The 17,915-nt window shown below is 46.6% G+C and overlaps 1 protein-coding gene across 3 annotated transcripts in view; it reads right to left on the reverse strand.

The window, feature by feature from the left end:
• The window catches only part of CCDC149 (coiled-coil domain containing 149), a 119,749-nt gene extending 102,370 nt beyond the window's left edge, over positions 1–17,379 (reverse strand). The window contains exon 1 of one of the 3 annotated variants that reach the window (XM_061419808.1): positions 16,405–17,379. In XM_061419808.1, the coding sequence (XP_061275792.1) occupies positions 16,405–16,935 (531 nt within the window). In that variant the 5' untranslated portion in view covers positions 16,936–17,379. Of the gene's footprint in view, positions 1–16,026; positions 16,172–16,404 lie in introns of those variants that run through there. The other 2 variants (XM_061419809.1, XM_061419810.1) reach the window with 2 other exon arrangements.
• Between the last annotated feature and the right edge of the window lie 536 nt (positions 17,380–17,915).

Consider the following 17,915-nt stretch of genomic DNA (forward strand, 5'->3'; position numbering starts at 1 on the left):
ATTACTTTTATTTACTACTGCTTTTGGTAAGAAGATGGCCATAGGTACACACACATACACACAAAATCACAATTTTTTTGCATGAGAGTCAACTGTGGGTTGCAAATAACCTAGGAACAAACTTAAATTCTAGTCCAGAGCAGAGTTAAAGGCTGGCCTCTGTTCAGATACACTATAGAACGGGTCAGAGTCCATTGCAGAAAGTAGCTCTTTATAACTGAATGATTTCCCACCTGCAGGTTCTGCCTGGCTCTTTTCAAGCAATATATCTGATAGAATAAAATTCCAGTTGGAAGAAAGGAGGAAAATGAAGGAAAGGTGGGAGGGAGAGTGGGAGGGAGGAACTGACTTCTAGTAAATTCACAAATCCCTTAGAGCTTATTAAAAGGAGATTTGACTTACTACCTTTAAAAGATCACAATCTACTGATAAATTTTGAGTCAGAAGGCCTGTGAGACCAAATGGAGATAAGGGGACTTTGGGGGAGAGAAAGAGATAAGAATGTTATTTTGACAAACAAAAAAGGATATCCTTGTTTTAATCCAGTAGTTTTTCAATTCAAATATTAGCTGAGAATCCAATGGGTTTGTCATCTCTTTAAGATTTATTCATTACATGCAGCACATTGTTCTGCACACAATGGGAAATTCAAAACTGAATCTACCCCTCCTAACTGGGTAACTCCAGGCTGGAGGCAAGGTATGTACCTAAGCAATTCCAGTGTGAGGCAGCCAGGGAGACACTGGTCACAGCGGTGTGTCTAGATGCTTGGCATCACAGAAGGCAAAAGACCTGTTAGTTCAGGGTCAAGGTGGTTATGACCAAACCTGAAAGTGGAGTGAGGAGAACTGAGAGAACAAGAGTTCCAGGCAGAAGGCACGGCCTGAATAAAGGCCAAGTGCATGGAAACATAGGCTTTGAACAAAGACCCCAAAGTAGTTATATTTGCCAGGAACATATTAATAGGCCACATGAAAAGGAGAAATGTAAAAAAGGCTTGGTTTGGATGAAAGTAAGAGAGACTTTAAATGACAACAGTCTGAGCCAAAGGCAGAACTAATAGGGCCGTGGAGGGCTCTAAGCGAGGAAGGTAGGGATCGTGGTCCTGCTTCCAGACTCTTGACCAGGCAGGATGGATGAAAAGGAAAGGCAGAAAGAGATGCAGGAGGCAGGAAGGCACCTGCAAGAATCCAGGGTGGGGAGCTGACTGCTAGTTCTTTGTGAGCAAGTGCTGAGTCTTGAGGGACCCAGGTGGCTCAGTGGTAAAGAACCGACCTGCCAGTGCAGGAGATGGGTTTGATAGCTGAGTCGGGAAAATTCCCTGGAGGAGGAAATGGCAACCCACTCCCGTATTCTTGGCTGGGAAATCCCATGGACAGAGAAGCCTGGTTAGGCTACAGTTCATGGGGTCCCAAAGAATCAAACACGACTGCATGACTGGGCACACACGCTGAGTCTTGAGCACTGAAATCAGCTGGATAGGAGGCTTATTCAAAACCCCAGGAAACAGGGAAGGCAGAGTGGTCAACAGGAGACTGAACCGAGGGGAGTGAGAAGTGTGCAAAGTCAGAAGGTGAATGAGGCAAGCATAGAAGAGGCCACAGAATGGAAGTTGCCCAGGAATTGATGGAGCAGCCTGGAAACATGGAGGCCTGGCAGAGCTAGAGACTGTTGGGAAAGCAGAAGAGGTTACAGAGTGACCCCAGCAGCACTCACCAGTCTAGAGCAAATTAAAAAGCAAATTGGAACTGGCTTAAATAAAAGAGACTCCCATCACTGCCACTTCCAATATTGCCTTGGTCGTGGGGTCTGCAGATGGCAGAGCAAGCAGGTATGTCAATCTGTGCTCCATCAATATGAATTTTCAGTGGCATCATGTTGACAGCCAGCAGCTGACACATCACCACCCTCTGCTGAAGCATCTCTGAAGCCTTGGGAAGGCTTTTCCTAAAGCCAAGGCAAGGACAGGACCACCTCCTTGCCTGTAGAAAGTGGAGGACTTTAAAAAATAAATAAAGAAAAATAAAACACACTCTCACGTACATCATCTCACTTTATTCTCATCTTAGGTGAGAGCCACAAGGCAGGTATTATTATCCTCATTGTAATCCAGAGAAACTGAGGTCTGGACAAATCAGGAGATTTGTCTAAGACCATGGAGCTACATATCTATGCATCATCAACTCAATGGACATGAGTTTGAGCAAACTCTAGGAGACAGTGAAGGACAGGGAAGTCTAGTGTGGTGCAGTCCATGGGGCCGCAAAGAACTGGATACCACTTAGCAACTGAACAAAAACAGTGTAGTTATGTAGTGGCGGAGCTTGATGACCTACGTAAGCCACTGCAGCCTGAGACAGCAAGCTGCCCAGAACACCAGGCATTTGCTGGCCGTGTAGACGTTCCCTCCCAGCTCCTTCAGAACCATGATCAGCCTGGGGAGAGGTTGGAAGTGGGGTACACTAGCAGACAAGTAGGGCTGGCCTCGAAGAGAATGTGGAAAATGGCACGGTGAACTGTCTTTCCCTCCTTCATTCCTACCCTCCATCCCTTTCTTCCACAAGTACCTGCCAAGGATCACGTGCCCACTCACCCCTCCAAAGGTCCCTATCCCCAAGAACCCCACTGCCTTGCCTTCTTATCCTGCTCACTGTCTCCCATACTGTCTTCCCAACTGAAACATACCACCATTCACTTCTCAGCCTCTTGAGATCCACAGGAGGGAGGATATTCAAGTGGACGTTATGACATCTGAGCTGGCCTTAAAGTGTGAGTAGCAGGTAATCTCTGGACACAAGCAAAGGCTTAGAGATATCTCAGGGCGTGGAATGCTCTGGTAACAGGAGTTCTGTAGAGCTTGGGGCCAGTGGTGGCATAGGGGTACAGAGGAGCTACTGAAGATGAGGAGAGAGCAGGTCCTCGGAGATCACCTAAGGAATGCCTCTCACTCCACAGACCCTAGAAAGCCATCAGAGAACTCCAGGCAAAGCAGTGGTAAATCGTTTCAGTGCTTGGAAGGACAACTCTAGTAACTGCATGGAAAAAAGAGGATCATAGATGGTGTTGCACGGAGAAGGCAATGGCAACCCACTCCAGTACTCTTGCCTGGAAAATCCCATGGATGGAGGAGCCTGATAGGCTGCAGTCCATGGGGTCGCTAGGAGTCAGACACGACTGAGCAACTTCACTTTCACTTTTCACTTTCATGCATTGGAGGAGGAAATGGCAACCAACTCCAGTGTTCTTGCCTGGAGAATCCCAGGGATGGGGGAGCCTGGTGGGCTGCTGTCTATGGGGTCACACAGAGTCGGACACAACTGAAGTGACTTGGCAGCAGCAGCAGTAGAGGGTGTTGCAAATATTTCAAGAAGAGTAGACGACAACCTGGGCCATGAGAGGTTAGTAGAAAAGGTAGCACAGAGTCCTTATTAAGGAATTGTATCAAAGCAGTCAATCCTAAAGAAAATCAGCCCTGAATGTTCATCGGAAGGACTGATGCTGAAACTGAAGCTCCAATAATTTGGCCACCTCATGTGAAGAGCCAACTCATTGGAAAAGACCCTGATGCTGGGAAAGATTGAAGGCAGGAGGTGAAGGGGATGACAGAGGATGAGATGGTTGGATGGCATCACCAACTCAATGGACAAGAGTTCGATCAAACTCCAGGGAATGGTGAAGGACAGGGAAGCCTGGTGTGCTGCAGTCCATGGGATCACAAAGAGTTGAACCTGACTGAGCAACTGAACAACAACAATCAAAGCAGAAAATATGCCTTCCAGGTGCAGATGGGCGTCCAGGGGGCCTTGTGGGTCCTGCTCAACCTTCATCCCCAGGCAAGCTCTCCCCTTTTAAGGTGTACAGTCATGCCCATTGAGTCGTCTTCAGAATGAAGGCCACTCAGGACCCCCGAACTCTCTGGGCATTCAAGGTCAGCCCAACAAATAGTACCTGATGTGTGTCTCTAATCACAAAAAGACATCTGGGATTTCCCAAACAAGCCCTGTGTTTTACCACCTCGGCACACTATCTCCATTCCTTCTGCCTAGAACACCTTTTCTTTACATTTCCACTTACAGGAATCCTACCAACCTTTCTGGTCCCAGAGTCACCCTCATCAAAAACCTTTCTCAATCCCCAAATCCAAATGAATTTCCCTGCAGAGCACAAGGCTTTGCCCACAACAGTGTTAATTATGCGTCTGCTACGTTGAATGCTTACCTTCTCCTTTGTGATCCACCTGTCCCACTGAAATACCCCTGGGCTGTGTTTCATTCTTCTTTTCCTGCTAACATGCCAACTGACCAATCTAACACAGTGATGGATCCATGCTGATGTCAATGACCCCCCACCTGTATGTCTGTCAGGAACAAACTAGGTGGGCAGGCATGTCCGTGAGTGTCTCCCCATAAATGAGAATGTGAAACCAAAGTCAAGGCCCTACAAATGGACCAGAACTAGGTCACTTGAGGGATGCTCTCTCAGTATCCTCACTCAGGTCCTCACCTCCGGAGCCATAGCATAAAGCCTCATCATTTTTAGAGCTCCAGTCTTCCACCTCAGCACAGGTAGGCACAGTTCCTTCTCTTAGGTGCTTACTAATTTGTATAAGAGTTGAGATCCACACACAGAGAAGGGCCTTTCCTTTCTCAGGGAGCTGGCAGTTCTACATGAGTAGTTTGTAACCTGTACTACATAAGGCAACATGATGAAGAGCTCACTTCAAGCTCAGATGGTCATGGATGATTTTACAAGGGCTGTGGGCATCCATCCCACCTTGGAGGAGTGCTAAAGGCTGTGTTTGGTCAGAAAGGAAGAAGTGGAAGACCCACCCAGTTGAGGTCAGGATAATCAGGCAAAAGTCAGAACAGAGAACAGATCACTTTGGCTGGAACAGCCAATCTCTGAGGAAAACTGAGGGATAAGGCTGGAAAGATAGGTCAAGACCAGCTTGGGGTGGGTCTCAGATACCCGGTAATGGGGATCCATTGCAGTTCCCTGGGTGAGAGCACCTGGTGAGGCATCTTTTTTAAGGTATTTTAATAGGCTAGTTGTATAGAAGGTATATTGGCTTGAAAAAGACCTGATATCTTCAAACGTAAGATGTTTGTTGCAGTAGGATACTATAAGATAATGGAAATAAAGTAGACTAGAAGAGGTGAAATAAAAATAGGAACACTTCAAAATAAAACATCTGCTAAAGGTTTGTGTTCCTTGTGCACCAGGTATCTACTACCACTGGCACCATTTCCCCGAAGGACCAGAGAGAGACAAACTCACAACTACACAAAGTCCTCTGCCGGAAGTGCCCAAAGCCCCACTATGATTTTGTTGGTGGAAAACCAGGCAGTGGGTAAGAAACCTGGTTCTTTCTGGTCATTTTTCATTCAGGGACTAGCCAAAGTCATCTTCTAATCTTCAGCCAATGTATTTTATTCAATGCAAAAGCCACTAAATTAATTTTTTAACATAATATGAGTAGAAATTGTCAATTTTAGAAGCACAGATGCGAATTTCCCTGCACAGGAGAGAACATGAATCCTATTAGTTAAAAATAGCAGTTGTACTCACTTTCCCCCACATGCTAATTTTAATAAACTTACTCTGAAATTAGCCTGCCACTAGGAAGATAGCTGCTCATCAAAGATGTTCCCAGGAAGCACTAAGCTTGCCTTGCAGGAGTTCAAGCACTCCCAGGAAACTCAGAACAATGCAGAGTTCTAAATGGAACACGTCCGCTTCTCACCAGACCCAGTCACCTCTCACCTCTCTGTCACACCCAGCACCACCACTCTCCAGCCTCACCTTGAGGGTCATCTGGGACTTGTTCTATTGAATCTTCCCAATCGACTTGGCTATGAAATCCTGTATGTATGTTCCTTTAAAAATCTATCTCATAGACATCCCTTTTTCTCTAATCCTCACTGATGCTGTATCCTCTGATCACTTTATTTATTCAAATATCTAAGCAGTCACATATTCTACATTCATTGAGTATCTACAAAGGGCAAGATCTAGTGGCAAGTGCTAAGGTCACAATAACATATGGTCCCTACCCTCAATGAGTTCAAGATCTTTTGGGTCCAGTGGAGAGAGAGGCAAGTCAAAGCTTGGTTAAAGAACCATATGATAAATGGTATGACTTAGGGGCAATAGAGGTAATTGGGAATATTGATGGTGACAGAAAAGACTAGATTGCTGGTAGCTCATCTTCACTTATCTTCCCCTGATTTTGAGGACAGCTACCAAATTTGTCTTTATATCCTTACTGCCTGGCACAGTGCCTTGTGAATGACAAAGGCTCAGAGCTTGTTGAGTTCAGTGGAAACAAATCTTTCCCAAGTATTTTCATCAGCTTACACTCTAGCTAAAAAAGCTTTCAGTGACTATTGCCAGCTACATCAGAGCACACCCTTCTGCCTTGCTTTTGAAGTTGTTTGCCATCTGGTCTACTGTGGCCATCCAACCTCCATTTCTGCTGTACCTCAGTGCACTGCTGCTGCTACTGCTAAGTCGCTTCAGTTGTGTCCAACTCTGTGCGACCCCATAGATGGCAGCCCACCAGGCTCCCCTGTCCCTGGGATTCTCCAGGCAAGAACACTGAAGTGGGTTGCCATTTCCTTCTCCAATGCATGAAAGTGAAAAGTGAAAGTGAAGTCGCTCAGTCATGTCCGACTCCTAGCGACCCCATGGACTGCAGCCCACCAGGCTCCTCTGTCCACGGGATTTTCCAGGCAAGAGTACCAGAGTGGGGTGCCATTGCCTTCTCCGACCTCAATGCACTAGTTTTAGCCTTTAGCTGGAGCATTCCCTCAAAGGCCAACCACCAGTTCAGTGCTCAGGGCTGCTTCCTGTCACCTTCGCCCACACCCTCTTCACTCAAAGGTGAGGGACCCAGATCCAATTCTCTTTTAAGACGTTTCCCTCTTCTTCAAGCCTCACCAACTGCCTGTATATGTATCTAAGATCAATTGTTCGTTATTGTGCACTGCTTCTTTAATAATATCAATATGAACGATGCTTTGAAATATTAAATGATACTCTATCCACCTTGCCTCAAATTTCTGTAACTCCTCCGCCTTTTCTCCCCACATATCCGTCTCCCTCTTAAAAACCAGACAGTCTGCATTCATGTGCCAAGGAAGAGATCACTCAGCAGAACACTGGAAGCAAAGCAACTGATTTTCAACTTAGAAAGCCTGATCCTTTATACACCAGAGCACAGAAGAGTCTCTCCAGTTTCTCCCTCCCCCATGGTCCTCCAAAAGACTAGAAAAGATCTCCAGTTGAGAAAAGGCAGACAGAGTACAAGGGAGGAGAGAGCCTGGATATCAGTAGGTGTCTAAGAATGAATGCTAATCACCCTGGTGTGGGGAGAACAGAGTAAGAACAGCAGGCCTGAGGTGCGTATGCGGGGGCATAACTAGTTGTGACAGAAACGTGGTAAATGGGGAATTAGTCAATCTCTCTATAGCAATAGCTGTCTTGAATATCCATTCCCCCTCCCTTTGAAAGATTTAGGTTTATTGAGGTATAAGTTCAGTTCAGTTCAGTTCAGTCGCTCAGTCGTGTCCGACTCCCCGAGACCCCATGAATCACAGCACGCCAGGCCTCCCTGTCCATCATCAACTCCTGGAGTTCACTCAGACTCACGTCCATCGAGTCAGTGATGCCATCCAGCCATCTCATCCTCTGTTGTCCCCTTCTCCTCCTGCCCTCAATCCCTCCCAGCATCAGAGTCTTTACCAATAAGTCAACTCTTCACATGAGGTGGCCAAAGTATTGGAGTTTCAGCTTTAGCATCATTCCTTCCAAAGAAATCCCAGGGCTGACCTCCTTCAGAATGGACTGAATCTGGTCCACTGGATGGCTGGATCCAATGGTTGGATCTCCTTGCAGTCCAAGGGACTCTCAAGAGTCTTCTCCAACACCACAGTTCAAAAGCATCAATTCTTTGGCGCTCAGCTTTCTTCACAGTCCAACTCTCACATCCATACATGACCACAGGAAAAACCATAGCCTTGACTAGATGAACCTTTGTTGGCAAAGTAATCTCTCTGGTTTTCAATATGCTATCTAGGTTGGTCATAACTTTCCTTCCAAGGAGTAAGCATCTTTTAATTTCATGGCTGCAGTCACCATCTGCAGTGATTTTGGAGCCCAAAAAAATAAAGTCTGACACTGTTTCCCCATCTATTTCCCATGAAGTGATGGAACCAGATGCCGTGATCTTCGTTTTCTGAATGTTGAGCTTTAAGCCAACTTTTTCACTCTCCATTTTCACTTTCATCAAGAGGCTCTTTAGTTCTTCTTCACTTTCTGCCATAAGGGTGGTGTCATCTGCATATCTGAGGTTATTGATATTTCTCCCGGCAATCTTGATTCCAGCTTGTGCTTCTTCCAGTCCAGTGTATCTCATGATGTACTCTACATAGAAGTAAATAAGCTTACATAGAGGAGAAAAATCATTCTTTTGAGGCATACAGATCTATGGATTTTATCAAACTTATATAGTCATCCAGTCATCAATACAACCAATGCATAGACTATGTTCATCACTTCAAAAAGCTGCCTCATGTTCCTTTGCAGTCAGTCTGCTCACCTACTCCAGGCTCTGGCAACCACTGATTGGCTTTTTTGTCCTTTTAGTTATGCCTTTTCAAGAACTTCATCTTAGTGGAATATTACAGCCAGGGCATTTGAGTCTCTGGCTTCTTTTACTTGCCATGTTTTTGTATGCATCAGTAGTCTAGTCCATCATAATACTAAACAGGATTCTATGACACAGATGTAGCAATTTATCCACTCACTAGTTTTGAACATTGTTGTGTTTTCAGTTATTAATAATTATAATAAAATTGAAATAAACATTCACATATAGGATTTTGTGTGCGCATGTGTCTTCATTTCTCTTGGATCAACATCTAGGAGCAGAATTTCTGGGTTGTTGGGTTAGGTGTCGATTTGACTTTACGAGAACTTACAAAACTGTTTCTAAAAGTGGCTGTACCATTTTATACTTCTCTAGCAATGCAGGAGACTTTCTGTCACTCTGCCTCCTTGTCAGCACTTGGTTTTTCCATTTTTTATTTGTGAGTCTGCTTTTCATTCAAATAGATGTATTGTAGCATCTTGCGTGTGTGTGTGTGCTCAGTCGCTCAGTTGTGTCCGACTATTTTGCAACCACACGAACTGTAGCCCACCAGGCTCCTATGTCCATGGTATTATTCAGGCAAGAATACTGGAGTGACTTGCCATTTCCTCCTCCAGGGGATCTTCCCCACCCAGGGGTCGAACCCATGTTTCCTGTGGCTCCTACATTGGAAGGAGGATTCTCTACCACTGAGCCACCTAGGAAGAACTTTGTGGTGTCTTACTGTGGCTTCAATTTACATCTTTCTGATGACTGATAATGCTGAGTATCCATTCATATGCTTATTTGCTATTTGAATCTCTTCTTCAGTGAAGTGTCTATTTAACTCTTTTGCCCATTTTAAAAATCAGGTTGTTTTCTTATTATTGCATTATAAGAGTTCTTTATATATTCTGGATATAAGATATGTGTTATGCACATTAATTTCTCTCAGTCAGTTTGTCTTTTCATTTTCTTAACAGTCTTTCAAAGAGTAGACTTTTTAAAATTGTTATAAAGCCCATTTTATACTTTTTTTTTCTTTTATAGTTTGTGTTTTCTGAGTTTTTAATAGAACCCTCCCAAATTTAAGTTGGGTACATCCAGCTTAAGATGACATTTCCTAGCCTCCCTTGCAGCTAGATGTAGCCATGTGATGATTCTCAGACAAACGGGGTATGAGAAGTGATCCCTAATTAAAGAAAAGCCCTTTGCCCTGAGCTTCCTCTTTCTCTCTCTCTCTCTTTCCCCTACTTATGGGTTGGGACAAATCATGGCAACCACCCAGCTTTAACTATATAATTGAAGATCACTCCCTCAAAAAATAGTAGAGAAACAAGATGGAAGAAACCTGGGTTTTTAAATGACACGTGGTGCAGGGCTGTCCTCCTGGACTGGACCACATACTGTAACACAAAAAAGACCTAAATATCACTGGGGAGTAGGTATCTTTTTCAAGTGGTTTAGATTTTACCCTAACAAATACACTTTTCTTTCTTAGGAAGTAAAAATAATCCCCATTTCCCTGGACCCAGCTTGGTGTAGTGTGGTATGTCTATGCAGAAAATTGCACCATAGTTTCTCAAAGTTTTCCTCAGTTCAGGAGTGATTCAGGGACAGCAGAAATGATCAAAGCTACCCATCTTGGGCAAGAGAGCAAAGTCCCCCTCTTCACTCACCCAGGGTATCATGGGTGTGGTATAGACACCAAAGGGCCAGAAGAGCAGAACAAGGGAGGATACAACAGTGATCAGCAATGACCAGTGACCAGATACTAGACTGAAATAAGGATAGTATGGCTAAACAAAAATAGTCTAGACCAGACGTGTGCCCCTCCACACCATCACTCCTGCCCATGGGGTGATATGCTAGTAAACACCACTTATTTACAATGGCTAAATACTACTAACTCCCTCTAGAACTCAAACACAAATTCAGGAAGAGGCGTGACTCCAATCTAGATTATGTTTCCACTCTCCTTACAATGGGAGTTTGTAATCAAAATTAAAATGTTATAACAAAAAAATAAAGAAGTTTTTATTTTATGAACATCTAAGTTGGTGTCCTGAGGTCCACCCTCACGATATTGATATTTGCTGAACACTTACTGCTTGACAAAGAGAGCAAAGCACTAACAAGCATGATTTCATTGGAGCCTCACAATAAGAGCACCTATATGGCATGTACTTTACGATCCTGTTTAAGGATGAGAAAAATGAGACTTGGAGGAGTTGCACAATGTGGTGATTCTATCAACATCCATTCCCCTTCTTCTGGCAAACAGTCCCACTGCCCCAGTCCACTCACAGTCCATGTGGCCTGGGCAGGGCCCCATATACAACTGCAGACCCCAGATAGATCATTACACCCCTGAGCAACTTCTCCCAGGGCAGGTGAGGGATATAAGTGGGTTCAAAGGGAGTGATTCCTGAGTTTTTATGGGGCCTCTGGCATGAGAGTTTCTGTCTCTCCCTCTGTACTTTAAGGGTGGGAGGGTGATACCAGGCAACAAGCAGACCCAAACATGGACAGAAAGCATCCATTTGAGTGGTCTGAGGGCTGAATCCAGCTGCGCCCCATGCCACACCATCTTGGAATGATTATTCATGTCAGCTGTATTAGTTTGCTAAGTAGTTTGCTAGAGGATATTAACACAACGGAGAAGGCAATGGCACCCCACCCAGGTACTCTTGCCTGGAAAATCCCATGGTCGGAGGAGCCTGGTGGGCTGCAGGCCATGGGGTCGCTGAGGGTCAGACACAACTGAGGGACTTCATTTTCACTTTTCACTTTCATGCATTGGAGAAGGAAATGGCAACCCACTCCAGTGTTCTTGCCTGGAGAATCCCAGGGACGGGGGAGCCTGATGGGCTGCCGTCCACAGGGTTGCACAGAGTTGGACACGATGGAAGCAACTTAGCAGCAGCAGCTGTTAACAAATTGCATAAACTGGGTGGCCTGAAACAGCATAAATTAATTTCTGATAGTCCTGGAGGTCAGAAGACTAAAATCAAGGTGTAAGAAGCACCAGTCTCCCCAGTAAGACTCTAGAGGAAGACCCTTCCTTGCCTCTCCCTAGCTTTGGGTGGCTGCCAGCATTCTTTGGCATTTCTTGGCTTATAGCAGCATAACTCCAACCTTTGCCTCTGTCATCACACAGCTTTCCTTCCTCTGTCTTCACATCATCTTCTCTTTGCACATCTATGCACTCCAATTTCCTTCTTCTTACAAAGACACTGGTCATTGGATTAGGAGTCCACTCAAATGACTTCATCTTAACTTGATTACATCTGCAAAGATCTTATTTCCAAAATAGGTCACATTCACAGGGATTGGGGGAAGGGAATAGGATTTGAACATATCTTTTGGGGACACTTTTCAGCCCACAATATTAGTCAATAAATTCCTTCTGAGCTAAACTTCCTTGGGTTGGATTTTTGACCATTTGCACCAAGAAAGAAGTAGAGTCATGACGTAGGTCCAGATCTCAGTTAACAAACAAGACCCAAAGTCACAACCTTAACCACAGGTTCAGACTGTAAGCCTCTTCTACTTCTCTACCCCAAATGTCAGTGGCTCAACTTTGGGTAGAGGCCCAGGGTTAACAGGGCTTCCCAGGTGGCTCAGTGGTAAAGAATCCGCCTGCCCATGCAGGAGATGCAGGTTCGATCTGTGGGTTGGGAAGATACCCTGGAGGAGGAAATGGCAACCCACTCCAGTATTTTTGCTTGGGAAATCCCATGGACAGAGAAGCCTGGAGGGCTACAGTCCATAGGGTTGCAAAGAGACAGGACTGAGTGACTGAGCACGCACACCCAGTCACTCAATATATAACATGCTCAAGGAATACAGGATTGATTGCTATCTAATTAATTAACCAAAATTCAAACAGCAAAATTGAATTGGGCATGGTTTATCGTAGAGCAGCCGGCTGACAGATGACCAGGAGTTTTATCTTAGAAATAAAGTTATGAATTGTCTGCACGACTGCATTTCAAGATGTCCTCTTGATATGAAAGCTCACCTCAGGTGGTGATGAGAAGATGGTTTCCCCCCACCCCCCCAGACATTTAATTTCCAGAATAGAACAGCAGCCACGCTTCTTTCATATGCATGGCCGTGTTTACTTCAGGGCCTGAGAGAAGGCTGTAATTTCAGCTTGTTATACTGAAAATATGAAAATAAAACTGATCTCTATAGGGTTATTTAAATGAAAACTGCTTTCTAGAGGCAAACCAAGGAAGCAAACTGATTGAAAGAGAGCACAGAGCCCTGGGCAGGAAGGGCGATGGGGTGTGGAGGTAGGAGGTAGGGCCAGGGATATCTGATGAAATAGGTGGGCGCCTGTGAAAAGCCCATTTGATCTGGGTCACATGTGTGGTGACGTCTTCCCCAGTTCCTCCCACTGGCTTCCAAAGTCACTTTCAAAACCACTAGACACTGACCATTGTAGCTGTTGTTTAGTCACTAAGTCATGTCTGACTCTTTGCAATCCTATGGACTGTAGCTGGCCAGGCTCCTCTGTCCATGGGATTTCCCAGGCAAAAACACTAGAGTGGGTTGCCATGCCCTCCTCCAGGGGATCTTCCTGACCAAGGGATTGAACCCTTGTCTCCTGCATTGACAGGAGGATTCTTTATCACTGAATCACCAGGGAAGTCCCACAGACTGACCATACTCTTCTTTGAATCCAACTTGCGTGAGTCCCAGACGATGTCTCTACACCAGACCCAGTGTACACCCATGGGCAGGAAATGGTCAGGGAAACACCTGGGGAGCCCTGTTTGTGAGAAAAGCAGATTTGGGGGCTATAGCCCTGGCACTTTCATGCAGTAAGGTAATTAGTTTCCTGTGGTTGCCACAACAGATCACTGCAAGTTGGGTGGCTTCCCACACAGAAATGTATCTCTCACGATTGTGGACGCCAGAAGTCCAAAATCAAGGTGTTGGCAGAACTGGTTCCTTCTGGAGACTCTGAGGGACAACCTACTCCAAGCCTCCTCCAGCTCCTGGTGGCTGCTGGCAGTCTTGGCATTCCTGGACTGTCACTGCCCAGCTCCCCATTCTACCTCTATCTTCACAAGGGCTTCCTCTCTGTGTGTTTCTGCTTCCCCACAGCCTTCTGCCTTGCAGCTCTGTGTCTCGAATCTAAGAGCACCAGTCCTTAGATTTAGGGCCCATTCCTAAGTCCAGGATGATCTCATCTTGGGATCCTTGGCTGATTTTATCTGCAAAGACCCTGTTTCCAAAAAGGTCTTATGGCAGCTACTGGGACATTAAGACTTAGATATACCCATGGTGTAAAGAATACAATTCAATGCACTACACTGGATCTGAGGAGAGACCCAGAAACTTGCATTTTCCCCCCAAATTCCAGTGATTCTTTGTACTCTTTGTTCCCAATATGCCTCTGATAATCTGTAGATCGTACTCTGAGCAATACTTATCCAATTGCTGGAGATTCAAAGATGAATAAGACACAGACCCCTCCCTTCGAGAACCTGCTGTCTAGGTGAAGATAAACACAGATGAACTGGTGATTAAGACACAAAGCATGGCCTAGTGATCCTGAGCTCTGGAATCAAACAGACCAAATTCTGCCCCCTTCAGACGTGAGGCTCTGAGCAAGTTCCTTAGCCTGTCTGAATCACGGTTTCTTTATCTGTAAAATAAAACTAATTTCTACCTTATACATGGTGGATGGACTCAAGGAATAGCTTTTGGCTATTATGAAGTTGGGAAGCATTCTGCATTCATTTTCACACGCCACAGCCTCGAGCTGTGTGTCCTCTGTGTCCTTAGCTGTAATAAATGTCTGAAGGCAAGATGGCAAGTGCCCTGGAGATACACAGCTAGGACAGGCAGGAAAACTCTGGAAAGACCCCTTTCTGGATCTTGACTTATTCTGCAAGTATACTTTTGAGGACCTACTGTATATGGAGCTTAGTCAGTGTGTAGGCACCTGGAACAAAGCCAAATGAAACACATAGCCTAGCGGGGAGACCAGAAGGCTGCAATACCACGTGGTCAGTGCAAGGTAGAGGCACCCTGATCCGGGACAGCCATGCCAGGAAGTACTTTCTTCTTTGTTCTCACATCATTCATATTCCACCTTTGAGGATTCTCTTAGTGTTTGCGGTGTGACACTCTTCCCACACTATACTATATGCTTCAGGAGTTCTCTGAGGGCAGAAGGGGTTGTCTGTTTTCTCCGCCACTGCATTCCAATACAGAGCGATGTACCCGACTCCTAACAGTCATTCAACAAGCATTTGCTGGAGTAGTGAACATTCTGCTATTTCAGAGCTCAGCACTGGACTTCCAAGAAGAACCACCTCCAGCTTCCTCCACTACTGGGTCTGATTCTCCATGGGCCAGGAGAGAAGATCTCCAGAGTCTCTGTCCCCTGACAGAGGAGATGCAGACGGACTGCACGACAATGTATCGTAATACTGTGCAGCTATTACTTACAGACTGAGAGTGGACAAGCTAAACTTGGGGAGAAGCTATGACAGCCCATTCCTCTTCAGAAATACAATGTTTTGCACACTAGACATTAAATACTGTTAGTAGACTGAGCTGGAGGCCCAGGAAATGATTAAAGGAAAAAAACGGTACAAGTTTTCCCTTCCAATACTCAAGAAAGGAAGACAGCAAACCATTACGCCCCGACTGGTACACAGTAGGATTAAGAAAACAGAAGGCCCAAGCTGGCCTTGCCAGTGGGATGGTCCTCAGGAGGGAAAGAAAGGAGAATTGCTGGGAGATCATCAGCACTGGGTACTGGGTACATGACTAACTGCCATCACAAATAATGGTAAGTCAGGAGAAGCAATTTACCTATGAGACCTCAGCACCCCGCTCTCACCTGGAGAAGTCAGGCAGCCCACTCCCAGGCCCCCAAATTCTTAGAGTGGGTTGAAAGGGATCTCTTATAGGAGCGCAAAAGCCGACCCCAGGGGTGTTTATGACAAAATCTTTGCGGGGCAGGGGGGGCGGGGTGCGGCGGCGCCGGGCGCAGGGCATTCTCTGCTTCCACAAATAGAGTGAGTTCTGCACCAGTGCTTCTCTCCTTCGATAAATAGCCAGCCACCTTACTGGAGAAGGTAATGGCAACCCACTCCAGTACCTCTGCCTAGAGAATCCCATGGACGGAGGAGCCTGGTAGGCTGCAGTCCATGGGGTCGCACAGAGTCGGACACGACTGAAGCGACTTAGCAGCAGCAGCAGCAGCCACCTTACACAAAGGTGGCCCACGGTAAATATATGTCGACTGAACTGAACCTGAATGAATGAAGGCTATGGAGGACCCTATGGAATCTCCCCTCCCTCCCCCAAACCTCCGCCGTAGGTGATTCCGCCTGTCACACCACCCGGATTCACCCCCCTAGCACCACCTTTCCGCTTCGGCACTGGGCGTCCAATCGCTTGGCTCCAAAACAGCGGTAACCGAGAAGGCAGGTGGGGCTTGGCTCCCACTCCCGGATCCGCGCTGCTCTCTCCAATCCAGGGCCAAGCCCTGCCCAGAGGGAAGGGCCCTCCCCAAAGGCTGGCACCAGCTGTCATGGGAGAAAGTGGCGCCCGGGCAGACGGGAAAGCGCGGGAGGAACCGCGCACCTTGCAGGACGCGCGGGGGCAGCGAGCCGAGGCCAGGGAGTGCGCGTCCCCCGGCGAGTCCCCGCCCGGCTCGGCCACCCGGGGGGCGGGGGGCGTGGGCTCGGGGCTGGCGGCCGCTCGGCCTGGCCCATCCCGCCTGGCCGGCGCCTCGGCCTCACCTCGCTCACCAGCCCCTGCCAGTCGCTCTCGGTCCGGTCGCCGTTCATGGCCTTCTCTTCCCGGCGAGGGCCGGCCTCTCTAACGCCGCCCTCCTCCGCCGCTGCGGTCGCCGCCGTCGCCGCCCGGCCCCCGCGCGGCCCCGAGAGGGCCCGGCACCTCCGAGCCACCGCGCCGCCGCCTCCTGAGGCCGCCCGCGCTGTTGACTCAACGTCAGCCTCCGCGGGAGGAAGAGGAGGAGGAGCCGAGGCCCGGTGCCCTGCCACCGCCACCGCCACCGCCGAGCGGGCCGCGGACAGGCCCGCGCAGCCCGGGATCCCGCGCTCTTGGTGGTCCGCGCCCCAGCCTGCGGGAAACTCCTGGCCACCGCTCTCCAGGCGGGAGGCGGCTCGGCTTCCCCCTACAAGAAGTAAATCCCCAAATCCAGCCGTTCCCTGACCACCATCACGGCTCCCACCACTAGAATGTAAGCCCCACTCGGGCAGGGGGTTGCCTCCTTCTGTGATAAACCTTGAGTACAGGGCCTGGCACATAGTAGGTGCCCTGCAAATATTTGTCGAACCTATGGATGATGAATTATGTGTTATTATATATTCAACGTCGTTTGTTAAGTTACTAATGTCTGTTTCTGTTTGTTTCTTGAATTATCAACTGTCGTGAATAAAACACAAAAATATTGAAAATAAAACGGTAATAAATTCTAAATAGAAGCTAAAGCTCTGAATATGATGCTTAATGTGTGTCAAAAGAGATGTTGAAGACAGTGGCATCAAACTGAGACTTTCTCATAAGTGGAAGGACTAAAAGGGAATTACAGAGAGCAGGGGAATCTTCATACATGTCTTGTCAGTATTGTTGGAGGTGATTTTCCCCAGTCACCTAAAATCCTGACCTGAACCATGACCAGCAGTGAGCTTTCCATACTTTCAGAAGTGCTGCCAGTGGAAAGGAGCATATAGGTTGAGAAGCTGTGAATCCATTTTACAGTTGTGAATACACCACAGCCAACATTTATTTGTTTTAATCCCTAGTGATCCTGACTCAACCCTGCAGGATGAATGTTACTTCCATTTATTAGAAAAAGTGGAGAAACAGACTCAACTAAGACTTCTAGTTCCCAGAGACCCTTTCTAGCATCTTGGAAACCTGAAAATGAAGTATCACCCCCTGGGAATTGGAAATATTGCATTGTATTGTTGGCCTTGTTTTATTGGTGTGATAAATTTTATTTATTTTATTTTATTGGTGTGGTTGTTTGCAAAATATTATCAATAATTTCCTGCCCATGTCACAGTCAGCTTCCATAACTTTGACTCTAGGCTCAGCCATGCTACTTGCTCTGGCTAGTCAATGTTTGCAAATGTGACTTGCTCTGGCAAAACAACGTTTCCAAGTACTACACAAGGAGGCTTGTAAAGTAATTGTACAGTAGGGTTTATGCTTTCTATGCTCTTAGGAACCTGTGATCACCACCTTAGAAACAAGCCCAGAATAGCTTGCTGGATGATGAAGG

Source organism: Bos javanicus, chromosome 6 (assembly GCF_032452875.1).
Source record: "Bos javanicus breed banteng chromosome 6, ARS-OSU_banteng_1.0, whole genome shotgun sequence".
NCBI lineage: Eukaryota > Metazoa > Chordata > Mammalia > Artiodactyla > Bovidae > Bos > Bos javanicus.